Below are 15,782 nucleotides of genomic sequence, written 5' to 3' on the forward strand. Positions count from 1 at the left end.
ATCAAAGAACACTTATTCAAGCCAAAAAAAGGACTCTTATTTTCTGCCAAAAAATATCATGCCTGGCCTTGGAAGGACAAAGAACTGCCATGATATTTCTCTGCTGTTCTGGACATGTGAGTACATGGACTTTCAGACAACTGAAAAGAATACTTGCTCTTCTACACTGTTAGTTTGGATCCCATCAGGTCATGCCAGAGTCCTGTGCCCTTAGTTAATTACATGTATGTCTGTTAAAACATTCCTGCATTCTTTTTGAAGGGAAAAATGATGTCTGGTTGGATCCATCCAGGAACCTCCTATAAGCAGGATTGTAGCGTGTCTGCCCAGATGAGTTCAGAAACTCTAGCAGGGCTATACCCTCACAATCATCCACAGCCTTCTCCACGTGATACAAACCCTTTGGACCATGCTGTAAGTATGGCAGGATGTGGACTATGAATATCTAGTCACATTATAAAAAATTACTGGTTTTGTAGAACTTTATAATAAAATTGCTGTCATGTCTCAGCGTCAAAGTTTGAGGGACTATGTAAGGCACAGAGAAAAACTGAGACACAGACATAGTCCTTTTGCAGAGGTCTGTAGGACACAGAACACTTCAGATGCTCTGTTGTGTGCACATGGTCAGCCTCTTTAGAGGATGTTAACATGACAAGTATGCATGCAGGCTGCTGTGGACCAGCTGGCCAGGGAAACAGGGACCACATTTTAAATGGGCTCACTGCAATCACTTAAAAGAAAAAATTAGAATACTTTAACAGAATAATCCCTCATATGTCGAAGAAAGCCTTATTTTTTTCTCTGTTTTTAATGTAGTGCAACTTAAAATTTAATTGATTCAAGTACCTGGGAAAAGAAAACATATTTAAGAACAGGAATTACTCCACTTCTGTGTATTAAAACTGACCTGGATTTGGCCAAAACACTTACCTGGGTGTTTATTCTTATGGCTCCAATAGACGGAATTTCATAATAATAACCTAAAGTTTGGAACAGAAATAATGTCAGCTTACCATAATATTTTGCTAGTCTCTTAATCTTGAGAAATTTCATTTAGCTTGTAATTTCTAGTTTAATTTTTATTAGAATTACCATGTATGAATACTTTTCTGGTAGATGCCACCACAGTGCATGGCCACATGTGATGGGTCACCATGCTATTCAAGACCAAACTAGTTACTCTTAGGCAATGAGAGTATATGATGTGCTTCTTTTGTCTGTTTTGGTTAAGGTTAGACAAAGTACTGAGTTTGTACTCATGAAATCCTAGTTACTATGATGAGCAAGTATATTTAATGTTTATTTTAATATGCTCTGATAGCAACACAATTATATGCTGAATGCGTATAGGAATGCAAATATAGCTATGGTCTGCCACAAGAGTGAACTTGTAGTATAAAAATATAAGATATTCTGTGGAAAGGATGAAAAAAATCTAATGGGTATTACTTCTAACTAAACATGAGAAATGTCTTTATTCAGCTTTGATTCTATTACTTATTTGTTTGAATTAGAAATATTGCCTATATGAAATAATAAGACTAAAGCCAAGCACTGAGATTTATCTTGAGACCAGGAAAATTTTAAGTCAAATTGGAAAGAAGGAGTAGAGGATTGGAGAGGTAAGAGTACTGAGCTTAGTCACTTCCTTTGCCCTACGCACAAACCTTTAATTAAGGAAAAATGAAATAAAACTGCTTCTTTGGATGTTGGAACAAATAATCACATCAGTTTTGGAAGAAGATTATGATCATTTTTCCTCAATGGCATAGGTGGTTATGCTTTAAGCCAGCTGGTTCTCATTTGTTTTAAAACAATGGAGGTCACATGCACACAGTATTTTGAGATACAAGGATGTAAGGAAAAAAAAAATCTGTTCAAAACACAAATGTCAATTTTCTGTAGTTATCTGACAATACAGTCTGCTCTTCATGAAGTTGCAGTATCTTCTGCAAAACTTGCTAGCATGTTGAGGGATTCATAAGGTTGTGACATGTGTAGTATTCATACAGGCTGTGGATTCTTCTATGTATCTTTTTTCTGTATTTATACCTTTCTCTCATTTTCGATTATGTTATTCTTCTGCCTGAACATACCTTTATCTCCTTCCCCACCAATCTTAATTTTCAAGACTCCATGTAATCTATCTCACCTCTAACCTCTTGCTTCTTACTGATTTGTAAAATACTTTAACATTTTCACTCAGGTCTGGAAATATGAGTAAATATTGTTTGATAAATTATATATTTTCTATTTATCTGCATTTATGTCTTATGCCTTGTTCTATAGTTATATTGTAAGGTATTTGAGATATCGCTTTCTCACACTCTTAAAATATTTCTGAGAATATTTTTCATGTGGAAATTTAATGTAGAAATTCCATGTAGAAAGCATTTTACTTCCTTACTTTCACCTTTTTTACTTTTTTTCCCTCTACATAAATCAAGATAAAAATAGAAAATGCAAGATGCTCTTAGAAGCTAAGAAATCACAGTAAGAATAATTTTGATATTTTCATTATAAAAGGGAAAAATATTCTAAGTAATCTGATCCCTTGTAAGTTTTGGAGAAAAACAGAAAGAAATCTAACCAGCCAACTAACCAAACAAAAACCCTTTTGTCCAGACCACTTAATTTAAAACAGCTTTACTTAATTTCTTATCTGTCATCAGTTCCATCTTTTCATAGATGGCTATTATAACGAATATTCTCAAAAGTGAACAATAACATTTTATTAATATAAAAACTACTGTGGTAATTTTTGTACAACATGAAGTTTTAAATAAATTACTCAGAAATAGAGGTTTCTTTTTTATAGATATTTTTTCATATATGCATATACTTATTGGAATTTTTATTAACGAATACAATAAATCTAAAAATCCAGTTGAAAAATCTGCCGCTTTTAGAGAATAATAAAGATATCACCTATCCAAAGATCTAGTGAAGATCCGTTTCAGAGAAGAACACAGTACCTTTATTTTCACAGGCCATCCACTGTATGGGTCCTTTGTCGTAATTATGTTGACCAACAGAAAACGTGAACACACGTACCTGTGCAGGTTAAAAACAATGCATACAACTTAACCATACATAATTTGTTAGCTGTGATTCTCAAGTTAGTGATACTTGGATTTTTCTTACAAATGAACAGAAAAAGAAAACAGTGAACTTTCCAATTTTGTCACCATAATAGATATGAAAGATAAAAGATATAATAAATTATGCCATTTTATGTATTCCTATTATTTTGTTCATGAAGTAGAACTCAAGAAGAATGTTCTTTCATGTATCTTTCATACTTCAAAGTTCTTACATTAGTAATCGTTCATGAAATATTTAAATTCTTAGGTTTTTTTTCTAAGGTGGTAATTATAACTTCTTAGGTTTTGTTAAATTAGTTGACATAATATTAGATGTTTACCAATGAATTTAAAAGAATATATGCATGGCAGCAGAATTCAAAGCAATGCAAACTTGGACTTTTTAGGATATAAAATAATTTCAGGAAAAAAAATATGAAATTTCCAGTTACTACAGAAACCAAATTCTCATTATGTTGAGACTTCAGTCTTTTTCATGTAAAACCACTAAATTACTTCAACAGATTTTCACAGAAGGGTTAAGTTTCTGATATTTTGCTTTAAGCTCTTAATATTCATTTAAGTTATGTGTTTTATTAGCATAATTCTATTCCGTTTAGACAATGCAACTCCAATCTATCTCAGCAAGTGTAAGGAGTCATGGCTTCAGAGAGAATTCACCAAATTCTCTCCGAGTTTTGGACTGAGAACAGGTTTTTCAGTTGAAATTATTTTCCATGCAAATCTTTTAATTTGAATGAGAAAACTTTAAAACCAATCCTGGTATTACTGCATAAATATTAAAAATTCTACAAGACACATAGAAAAATTGCAAATATTATGTTTCAGCTTCTGGTTGAATATTTTGCTCAGAATCTGAGTGTTTCTGTAAAAGCTGGAAAAATGTTTTGCCAACAGTTTTAATAAACTGTTTACTATATTCATGTCCCTCTGTCCAACAACCAGACTGCTTTTCCTTTTCAGGCATCTCTTTCTTTATGGGTCTTTACCTCTTCAATGTACAAATCACAAATCATGACATGAAATCAGAATACAAATTTCTTTCTATGGAACTTGAAGACTATGATTAAAATCAAAACATAGTACAATTAATTTGCATGCAGGCTGCAACTGAGTAATAAGGTAGTGTTTTCTTTAAATAATATTCACAATATAAAATTGCAAAGATTCCCTGTAAACTACTGATCATTGCTAAATTTTTTAATGACAACATATACAAATTTTCATCATACTATCCAGCATGTGCAACTAGTACCTAAACCTTCATTTCTCAAATAAGTAACAAAAGTTGTGTGATATAATCAGAGCTTAAGTATTAACAAAGAGCTGTAGGAATAGCTCTACATCATCCATCAGCAGCTAGAAAATGGTGAATATTAGACTTGACCCCTACATGCAAGGAGGGCAAACAAAGCTTTGTGCTAGATGTCATTTTTAATTAACAATATGTTTTGATTTGCTTTATCCATACGACCATTAAAGCAACTACTCTGCTGCACTGAATACTGTTCAAGTGCTTTTTTTTTAGTTTAAGACTTCTCTGTATAGGGTCATTCCCCAGTAAAAAGTAAAGCCAATCATATTTCTGGTTACACAGACAGATCTGGGAATGACTGTGCCTTAGTGATGGTAAAATTTTGTTCTTGTAGTTCTTATGGATTAGAACAGATGAAAAATATCTTCTATTACCTTGAAAATATCGGTATTGATAGTGCAAACATGAGTTCACCTGGAGTGTTTACATCTGATTTATTGTTTTAATATTATACAACATTTGCCATCCCCCATTTATGCTTGACTTCTCTTACAAACTGTCAGCTATAATTTTTCTAATGAATCTTTCTGCTTCTATTCAATTAGTATATTTTTTTTTCTGATTTGAATATCATGATAGTATTTTCTATTGGCACATCTCAGCTCACAAGGTATCTGCCTACCAAACCCCTGGGTTTTTTTGGACTCACACTGTTTCTAGTTTAGTGTCCACTAAATGCTTGATTCAGAATACATTCTCTTCAAAAACTATGGAAAAACCCACTGAAGGCCACTAGTTAGAGACTTTAGAGACCTGATATTTCTTTTGGTTTAAAAGTTACTAAAGCATGTGGGTTTTCTTTTGTGTGTATAAAACACATGAGTCAATTAGACTGGACTGTCTAGCATTTGATCTCAAATGTAAAAATGAAACACTGAATTGGATTCAAGTTGCGAAATGGTATGTAATTTAGGGGAAAGAAGCAGTGTGTTAAATCTGCAACAAATCTATAAAGAATTTAGAATTTAAATTATTGACAACAAGCAGGCGACAATATATCTGATTTACTGTTCCTTGGATAATTAACAGAGATAAAGAACTGCAATGAAAATTGGAGTTTTTAATTGTAACTTGGTTTGGCAAGAGGGTGGGATATTCAAAAGAGTATTCTTTTTCCTTTTGCCTCATCTGGAATTGAGTAGAATGACAGACCAGCTGGAAAAATGAGTCAGCAAGTCAAACTAAACAAGCCAATTTTAGCAAAAAAACCCCATGCTCTGTGCTAAAATTTTCTGTGACAGGACCCAGAGTCAGCCAAAATACTGAGATGCATCTGTCTATACGTTTTCCTTATAGACATCTCTCCAAAGAAGACAATGGGCTGTTAAATTAAAAAAAAAAAAAAGCGGATTTAGTTTCTTTTAATAGGGAATTTATGACTAAGAATACTTGGAGTAACTAGATCAGACACAATGGGCATAAGCACCTCTCCCTTTGCCTGTCCTTTAAGCTTGGTTTCAACCAACTAAATGGATTTCTGAGTTGAAGCAAACTGCCAAGTAGTCTTTGATCCCAAGAAGTTGTTTTCCATCACCACTGAGGCCTGGTTATTTCTTCTCTTTACCTCTCTGCAGCCTCTTATGTTCTGTGTAAACCACAGTTCCTGGGGTCCTTTTGCCATGGTGCTTCCTCTCCACCATCCACACTAGAGGACTGACATTTGTGTTTCCCAACCCCTTTCCTAGGGAAAGGGCAACCTTGCCTCAAGGGAGGCAAGGTTCATAAAGAATATTCTCTTCATAAAGAGAATATTCTCTTCATAAAGAATATTCTCTTCATAAAGAAACACAACTTTCAAAGCACTAAAAAACAATGGAACAATCAGAAAAACAAATAGAAGCTGTCACACTTTCTGATTTTCAATGAGACTGTTCAAAGTAAAGTACTTCTAGAAAACTTGTACTCTTAGAATTGAGAAGAACTGGAGATGGGCACCCGCTCTGCCAGCCCATTCAAGTACAGTCTTCAAACTGCTCTGAAGTATAAAAATCCTAATTTCTAACATAGGGAGTTCAAGTCCAGAGCTAATTCTCTGCATCTTCCTCACTGAAACTAATCTTGGAGAGAAAATAACAAAATCTTTTATTCTTTGTATTAATTATTTGCAGTATTGTATTGGGTCTGGCTGAGCTGGAGTTCACTTCCCCACAGTAGCCCTCACAGTGCTGTGGTTTGCATTGGCAGCTAGAAGGGTGATAACATACCAGTGTTTTGGCTACTGCTGAGCACAGCACCAACACCGTAACACTTCTTCCTCAATCAAGGGCAAGATCCTGGGAGGGGAAACCAAGTGGGCCAGCTGATCCAAGCTGACCAAAGGGATATTCCAGACCATATGATGTCAGCTCAGATATAAAAGCTAAGGCAAGGAGCACTAAGGCAGGCATTCATTGTCTCCAGTGGCTGCCTGCTGAGGAACCATTACGTGTGCTGTGAAGCCCTGCTTCTCCGAGGCGGCTGACCATCACTGCTGATGGGGAGCAGAGAATAAACCCTGCTATCTTTCACTTTGCTTTGCTTCCACTTTAAATAAACTGCCTTATCCCAACCCACGAGTTGTTTTCCATCTTACTCTCTCCCCTGTCTGGCTGGGAAGGGGAGCGATAGAGCAGCTGGGTAGGCACATGACGTCCATCCAAGGTCAACCCACCACAAGTATATAGTAGAGGAATATGCTTATTAGCAAACTAAACAAGTGTAGAATTAACGTCAGGACATTCAGACAGTGAGTGGCACAGGCTGCCAGTGAGGCTGTAAAGTCTGCCTCCTTTGACATTTTAAAGACCAGACTAGATATGGCCCTGAGCAACTTGGTTTGATCTTCGACCTGACATTAGACTGGAGAGCTCTGGAGGTTACTTGCAATCTGACTTATCCTAGGACATCAAAGGAACAGATGCAAAAATCCAAATCTTAATCAGAGGAAGTGGTAGACAGAAAAGAATCCTAAAAATAATAGAGGAAGAATTACTGTATGGAAGAAAATGTAATTGTCTAATTATAGAATTAATTTGTTATTTGTGTTTCTCCCTAGCAGAAGAAGATTTTAAGCACCGAGGTGAATAAAAAAGATTCTGACTACTGCAAATGTTAAGGACAATGGCACTCAAGAGAGTTGTGAAGAAGATAAAAATGAAGAGATATCCATGAAAAGGCTGCTTTCCCTATAGATTTCAGTTGCTTTTTATCTGTTTTATTTCTTCATTTTGCTATTGGAATAAAATTAAGAAAGATTAAATTAGTTGCTTCCTTTGGGTAGATCATGTTATAAGTATTACAGAAAAATGAACAGCTTGAGTGAAGTTAATTCAAAAGTGTAACTAAGCACAAAGTACTTGCTGTTTAGGCTACTGCATGAGATGCTGGAAAGCAATGCCACAGAAAGGGACCTGGAGGTCCCGGTCGATGCAAGCTGAATATGAGTCAGCAGTGCCCTGGCAGCCAGGAGGGCCAACTGTGTCCTGGGGGGTATCAGGCACAGCCTCATCAGGTGGTCAAGGGAGGGGATTGTCCTACTCCACTCTGCACTGGGACAGCCTCATCTGCACACAAATCTTGAAAATCGTGTGCAATTTGGGGCACCACGATATAAGAAAGATATTAGGCTACTAGAGAGAGTCCAAAGGAGGGCATTGAGGATTTTGAAGAGTCTGGAGGGGAAGCCTTATGAGGAGTGGCCAAGGTCACTTGGTCTGTTCAGCCCGGAGGAGACTGACGGGAGACCTCATTGCAGTTACAACTTCCTCGGAAGGGGTAGAGGAGGAGCAGGCACTGATCTCTTCTCTGTGGTGACCAGTGACAGGACCCGAGGGAATGGCTTGAAGTTGTGTCAGGGGAGGTTTAGGTTGGATATTAGAAAGAGGTTCTTCACCCAGAGGGTGGTTGGGCACTGGAACAGGCTCCCCAGGGAAGTGGTCACAGCACCAATGCTGACAGAGCTCAAGAAGCATTTGGATGACACTCTCAGGCACATGATGTGATTCTTGGGGATGGTCCTGTGCAGGGCTAAGGGTTGGACTTGATGATCCTTGTGGGTCCCTTCCAGCTTGGCACATTCTGTGATTCTGTGATATATGTGTGGGCAATCTGGAATGAATCATAGAATCATTGAATCATTTGGGTTGGAAGGGACCTTAAAGATCATCTTGTTCCAACTCCCCTGCCATGGGCCTGTGAGAGTGTGAGAAATGGCAACCTCTCAGCAAACAGCTCAGAGTGTATGAACATGCATATTTTTTGAGAGATAAATTATTTGTCTCGAATTCTGTGCTACTGGAATGATAGAGCTCTCATAATCACTTGTGTGCAACTCTTCGTTTCTCTGTTCAGGAGAAGATTAACTGACCTTTGAAGATATATATGTCTCTTCTATCAGATATCAAGAGAGCTATACAATTAATTCACTCAACTAGATGTAGGCAAGATGAATCCTGTCATTTCATGTCTAGCATGTAAGAATAGCAAGACTGCATCTTTCTCTACCACTAAATAAACAAACTGACTGAGTAAAAAAACTGATCTCATCAAATCTTGCAACTTCAGTTTTTGTGATGATGGTGTAATTTCAGAACATTTTACTCTGGCCTTTATAGCTGCAGGTGAAGATTCACAGATAATCTCTCTTACTTTAGACCAAGAAAAGCTGTGAAAAAAAGGAATGAATAATTCAGTAATTCCAGCATGAGCCATGAAATTATTTTTCCCACTAATGTGCTTATAGTTTATCAGATATGAGGAAAATTTGTGATTTATATTTAATATAATGAATATTCACTTCTGAAATAAAAAGACAATATAAGAAGTCTATTATTCTGAAAAAAAAAAAAAAATTAAAACTGCTTTTCTGTATTCCATTATGCACTCTTTCTTCTAAATCCCTTGTAAGTATAGCCTGTAAACCACTTCATTGTTTTGGTGTTTTCTGTTGTAGGTCAGGGAAATGTTGTGTGGTTTTCAAGCTACCACAGCTAAAACTGTGAATGCATTTCTTTCCTTACATCTTTACATCTGTGGTCAGAAATTTAAGATGATTTTGGATTCTGCCATGAGTTAACTGAGACCAAAGGACATTTATGACTGATTTGAACAGAGAATACAACTTCAGAGGACAATCTGAAAATCCAATATACTAATTAGGAAACCACCTAAGATTAGCCAATAGGGAACATCAAATACAGTTTCTCCTAAATTATGGTTCATAATCTGTCATGCTGAACTGCTCAGTTCAGGACTTCCAGGGATGCAGTCCTGAACCATCTGTGTTATAGCTATAAATGTAAAGCAACTTTTTTTTTCCTAGGAAGCACAGGGAGAAGAGAAATAAAAACTCTGAGTTTAACAGCAGGGGCAAGAATCACAACATGTTCTAGAGAGCAGTTTTAGTATCCCTTAGGCTATTTTTACACATTACATAAAATGGGACATAAACTATTTTCTTTCTCAGGCCATCAGGGCAAGTGGTACAGCATGGCTCACATTCCTATGGCTACACTATAGGGCCATCCTCCCTCCCTGCCCACTCCCATATCAGGTCATCTCATTACAGAATTTTTTGGTAACAAGTCTTGCCTCATGTTAACCCTGCACTGAGCACAGACATTGCTAAAAGAGTAGATTGCCATAGGCTGGGAACCATACTGCTGGGTCTGTTAACAGTTAAAAGTATGGATAACTGTGGGCACTTCTCCAGCCTGCACCCTGGCCTTGGATCACTAATTTGAATGGATACAGCTGTTGGTTTGCTCCTATGAGTAAAGCTGGTTTTCTTGTGACAGACTGAGAAAGGCTCACCCTTTTCAAAATTACTGGGACAGGGGTGCCTCTAGTCTTTTAAATGAGAGGTCAATGCTTATACAAAAGAGGGATGAGTTCATGGTTCTCAGTTTGAGCACAATGATAACTTCCACTGCTTTTAATGCCAGGCTTTGGAAAGTTCAGAAGTTGGAGGTTCAGGTTTTTGTATGTAACTCTCAGACTGCCAATGCATTTTGCCCTTAATACAACTGGGAAAAAACAAAGATGACCTAAGCAGCAGGGTATGAAACCTAGTCAAGTGCTAAGGCTGTGAAGTTTGAAAGGTCTAGAACTCAGAATGCAGAATTCACAATTTTATGTCAAATTAGGAACTAAAAAGAATGGTATGATACACCAGCAGAAATGTATCGAGTTATATTTTTGACATTTATGGTTGCATTAGAATCTGCCTCTTGCTGTGGGTACTCTCAAAAAATATGTGTAGACTTGGGGAAATGGGGAAGAAAAATCCACATTTGAAACAATAAAGAATTTAGCTCTCATATATTTCAATGCAAAGACAATTTCAGGCTGAACATCTTTGAATTTATAGACATGAAGAAAGCATTAATTCATAAGATTTGACAATCCATTTGACACCACTCGAGTGTTTCCATAGTTGACCCTCTATATTATGATTGAGCAAGGCATTTAACAATGCAAGTGTCCCCTTGACACCAATGGAAAAATGCTTTAATTGTGGCACGTGTTTAAAGACAAATAGAGCAGGTCCTTGGAAATACTATTTTAGACATTTATCCACAATAAATTATTTCTCCCAGACTGTCCATGTGTATGTGCAATCTTCCCTATCATTAATATCTTTCATTCACTCAATTCAACCTCAAACTTCAAGCTGCAATGCTAGCTTATTAATTCACAGTCTAATTATAGTCTGTGTAATTATAGCCTAATAACAAAGAGAAATAATGATACTCTAAAAATTAGCTCACATTACAATCTAATGTTAATCCTTCTTCTATCTTAAAATATAAATGATGTTTGTTATGTATCAGGAGATTATTGGAGAATCTCACTTGCTCTGGATATGATTCTATACTGATAATATGGACCCAAAACCATTTAACAGTCTCAGTATATTGGGAAAATAGGATCAAGAATTCTGATGTATGGTGTAGTTATATGCAATTATTCTAGGAGAGGAATTAACACATTGAGATTACACCTGAAGTCTTCACAACACATGCATACAATGAAATGTGCATGTTCATGGGAGAAGTCTTTAAAGTGAATGCCATGAATCCATGAAATGCAGTTCTGCAAACTGCAAATGGTTTCAAAAATTACAGAAGGTGTTTTTTCTTTTTCTTGCTTGTTTAGTTCCCTCACAAAGAAAACATATTTTCGTGAAAATGGAGATATTTTCTACTGCAGACTAATGGTCAAAACACCACCATAGTTATATTGAAAAATTTCAGAATTAACACTCACAGAACTAAAAAAAATACTAATTCAGTCACACTGTTCTACAACTTCTTAGTGCCACCTTGTGGAACCACAGCACCTCATTTCTTACAGAAGGTCTGTCCTGTGGTGGCCCTTCCTCTGCTGTCCTACGGCTACAAGTATGGAGGTATAAATATCCTGCTGACACCTACTAATCTACCACTGATGAACTGATTATAATTAGATAGAAGAGACCACTAACTAAAGAGATCCTTTAGTTCTTTACCTAGTTTAAACATAATCTTTGATGGGCCACAAGTGTCACAGAAGCACAAAAACAACTTTGTATCCTTGTAGTAACTTTGATGAGGAGACTGTGTTCTTTTTACTGCACTGTCTCCTCAAATAAGGTGAAGTTTTTGATCTCAACAATTTCCAGGTGTAGGAATAAATCAGCTGTTTTATTAGCTTTTTATAACATTAGCCTCAAGAACAGTGATAAGAAAGAGAAAGGCTGTACTTTCAAAAACACCAGCAGGACTTCTCATTGATGTGCTCGAATTTAAGTTTGAGGGTCAATTTGCCTGTGTCGAACTCACCAAAAACTGGGCTTTGGTCCACTCTCCAACCTGAAGAGCAATTGTATCAGCAGAGCCCACACACCTGCACAGAAGCCAAGCCATTGCTCCTTCCCTCTCCCCCTTTCTTTCCTACCCCAGGAGCAGTCCCAGCACCTTGTCTGGGAATGTGCCAGCTGGCAGAGGCTGAAAACCTCCAACCTCCTGAGTTAAGCCCTTTGCAGGTTTTAACTCAGTTAAAACCTATAAATACTTTTTGGCTGTATTTTGAGCTTAAAGTCTGCGGACACACTGGTTGCTTCTCCTGTGATTTCCACTAGAAGAGTTGTACTCAGCAGATCGCCCCACCCCACCTTGGAAATCCCTGTACAGCACTCAGTTGCATCACGTGATTTTCTAGCCACTCATTCTGTCTCCCAGTCTTCAGAGGAAGAGCATACACTGTCCTCTTTTTAACAATTCAGCAGTGGAATATTTTACTTTGATTACCCATGTTCTATTTACTCAGTTGATCTTTTTGCTTCTTTGGTGAAGGTAATAACAATTTTTTTCTGCTGAAATGAAAAACAATTTAATTCCTCCTTTCTCTAAACTGCTTCTCCGTGACAGTAAGCATTTAGCATTCCCTCAAGGAAACAGTTTTTTTCTGAGAATTCCTTGTAAATTTGGTGGTCCATATCAAGAAACAGACAGAGGAGTTGACAAAGTAATTCCCACTGCACTCTGGATTAAAAGCATTTTAGGCATTTCTTTGATAGTCAAAACAGCATTTGGAGGCAGATGAGCAGCTGGAAAGGACTGGATTAATTAGAGAGATATTTACAGTTCACATTGTGACACTAAGCCTCCTTCTTTTCTTTCTTTTTTTCATTGGCCTTGTAAATCCCAGGGAAGAAATATTACAAATACCAGCTACAGATTTAAAGGAATACTTAAATATGCCAATGAATATTTCAAACACTAATTTTAATCAGGTACTCTGACTTTTTTTCCCCCTTGCAAATAATCTTGTATATTTACTCTCTCAATTTTTTGTCTCATTTATTCAGTCCTTGTACAGCATGGAAAAATGACTGAAACTTAACAGTTGCAAATGCCAAACAGTTGTATTAGAAGAGGGAAAAGGACAGGGGGCAAAAGGAAGGACCTTCAGAAAGCAGTTGAACTCATTTACAGGAAATCTTCCTCTCTGGAATTATCAGTTATCCAAATTTCATGTCTAATTTTATAATGGGCTGATCTTCACAGGAACATAAAAATTCTAAACAAAAATTATTTAGTGAGCTTTAAAAAGGGCATGCCACGTAAACAAGTGAAGGGACTGCCTATGTTCACATGCTGTTTCTTGGAGACTGATCTGGTAACAGAATGGTATATTCAGGCTACCTTAGAAGAGGGAGATTTAGGTATGAAAATGCTGCAAGTTTGGTTCCCTTTCCCTATTTTAGGGAGAAAAAGCTACTGCATACTTATGGAAACTCAGCACTGCCACATAGGACTGTGCTGAGGGCAGCCTGACCTTGCCTTTACTTGCAGGTAAGACGTGCCATTGCTGACACAAGCAGGCAGTGACGACGCCTGCTGTCAGCGACTGGCAAGTGCCCAAGCACGGCTGAGAGACCCAGGCTCATGTGCAACCATGGAACTGAGAGTGTCCTTCACAGTTAGTGATTAATGCAACCAGTGTGCATGTTCACTCATTGTCCTTCCTGAAGAACTGCGCCTGAAATCTCAGGATTGTCTATGAGAAGCACTGAATATATACAGACTGCTGCCACCTATCCTGAGGACATCAAATTAATCATGGCACAGTCACTCCTGTACTGAATGACATGCATTTTTATTTCTTTTCTAATCAGCTAAATAAATTAATTTAAAAAAAAAAAATACAAGTGAACTCCCATGTAATCCACAGGAAAAAAACCCTTGAGGTGTGTCTATAGCCTTCATGTGTTGAACAGTTTGTACCAGAGTTCTTAGTCAATTTAGGTCTAAATTCTCTATTCACAATGGCTGAAACAGAAGAGCAAAGAAAATGTACTCCAGTTAAACCATACTTTAGGTTACGAAGTTTTCAGTCTACATTGTGATATAAATGAATTTTAATCATCTTTCACAAAGTCTGTCTTTCTAGTGAAAAAGTAAGGAAAAAAAGGTCTTCAGCCTTAATTATAAATATGCTTCTTACAGAGATATTTATTGTAGACAAAATATTGCCTTAGAGGGTTTTGGGTTTGTCTTTGTTTTTGTTCTCAAATGATATAGCATCTACAGACTAACTTTGCAACAAAAAGTATTGAGGTTATTGGTTTTCCTGTCTATATCTAGGATTGAGAATACAGTATGGTCAGACTGCATTATACAAATCAAAGTGATAGTTTCAAAAAATCATTTGTAAATAAAACAAATTCTTTCCTGCTAAAAAAAAATCCATTTAAATAAAGTTAGAATAATTAAAAAAAATACATTTGCAGCTGGCATTCCAGGTTCTTCGGACATTATTGATTAGATGGGGTTTTTTTGCACATGATTTAGGATAAGATTATGAAGCACAGAATTCCTATCTAAACCTCAGCAAACATTGAATACATTATTTTGAATTTGATACAAGGCTAACATGAATATGAGTTTGACTGGAATTACTGGTTTCAAATAGAATCTGAATATAGAAACAGAGGAAGGGAGATAGATAATAGGATAAGAATTCAAAGACTGCATATGGAGACTGATTCTCTTAGGGTTTTTTTCTCTATTTTTTAAGGAATAAAACCTATAAAAATATTTGTGAAAACTTCAATAGAAAATAATTAGAAGCTCATACTTCAATGTCATTTTCCCTAACCACGCAATTACAAGATTGCAAAGTCAGTTTCTCGTTCTTCTATTAAAGACAATCTATTCTTATAGCACATGCACTTCTGCATATTAAATTCTTTCCTGTATAGTGCAAAAGATAAAGAATGTGACTGATTTCCTGGAGATATGACTGAGCAGGTTTTAGCCTTTTCATTGAGACTAATCAGGATTTTGAATCTAAGTCACTTTCTAAGTAGAGGCTGGGGTATTTTCTGTTTGTTTCTCACCAGTATACTTATCCCTATTTGAAAGATGATGTTTTTTCTTCCTCTTTTTCAAAACTGAAATATCTTTTTTTTGCAAAATGCTTTAGAAAAAGACTAAGTTACATTTGTAGTTCTTACTCTTGATAAGATTTCTCAGAGTTCCTCTATCTTATGCACTGATGTTCTCTTTAAAAGCAACCCTTCCTTACAATGTCTGCAGCAATCTTTAATACTTGACATTGAAGATGCACAGGGTTTCTACTTGCCTTGGTGAAATTTACAGTTCACCGTCACTGGCACTCTCACTGCCCATTTCATATTCCTTTTCTATTTTTATTTCCTTCTTAACCTGTCATCTGTTTAGGCTGCAGCATGCATATATCTTGTGCCACCATCTGTTTTTTTCAGTTGTTCCCTAATTCTCTTACCCACTAAAGAGTCTCCTATTCTATACCTTCTCCCTTTGAGCCCTTTGAAATATGAGTCTCTTACACATTTCTGTCTGCTTTTTCCACCTGTG

At 36.5% G+C, this 15,782-nt stretch overlaps 1 protein-coding gene across 2 annotated transcripts in view; it reads right to left on the minus strand.

The window, feature by feature from the left end:
• The window catches only part of CACNA2D1 (calcium voltage-gated channel auxiliary subunit alpha2delta 1), a 379,138-nt gene that overhangs the window by 55,117 nt on the left and 308,239 nt on the right, over positions 1-15,782 (minus strand). For both annotated transcript variants that reach the window (XM_027711461.2, XM_039388463.1), the window contains exons 13-14: positions 2,979-3,057; positions 934-983 (exon numbers count right to left, since the gene is read on the minus strand). In XM_027711461.2, coding sequence (XP_027567262.1) covers positions 934-983; positions 2,979-3,057 — 129 coding nt within the window. The remainder of the gene's footprint in view (positions 1-933; positions 984-2,978; positions 3,058-15,782) is intronic.

This window comes from Pipra filicauda, unplaced genomic scaffold (assembly GCF_003945595.2).
Source record: "Pipra filicauda isolate LSUMZ 115617 unplaced genomic scaffold, ASM394559v2 scaffold101_size5749837_pilon, whole genome shotgun sequence".
Taxonomy (NCBI): domain Eukaryota; kingdom Metazoa; phylum Chordata; class Aves; order Passeriformes; family Pipridae; genus Pipra; species Pipra filicauda.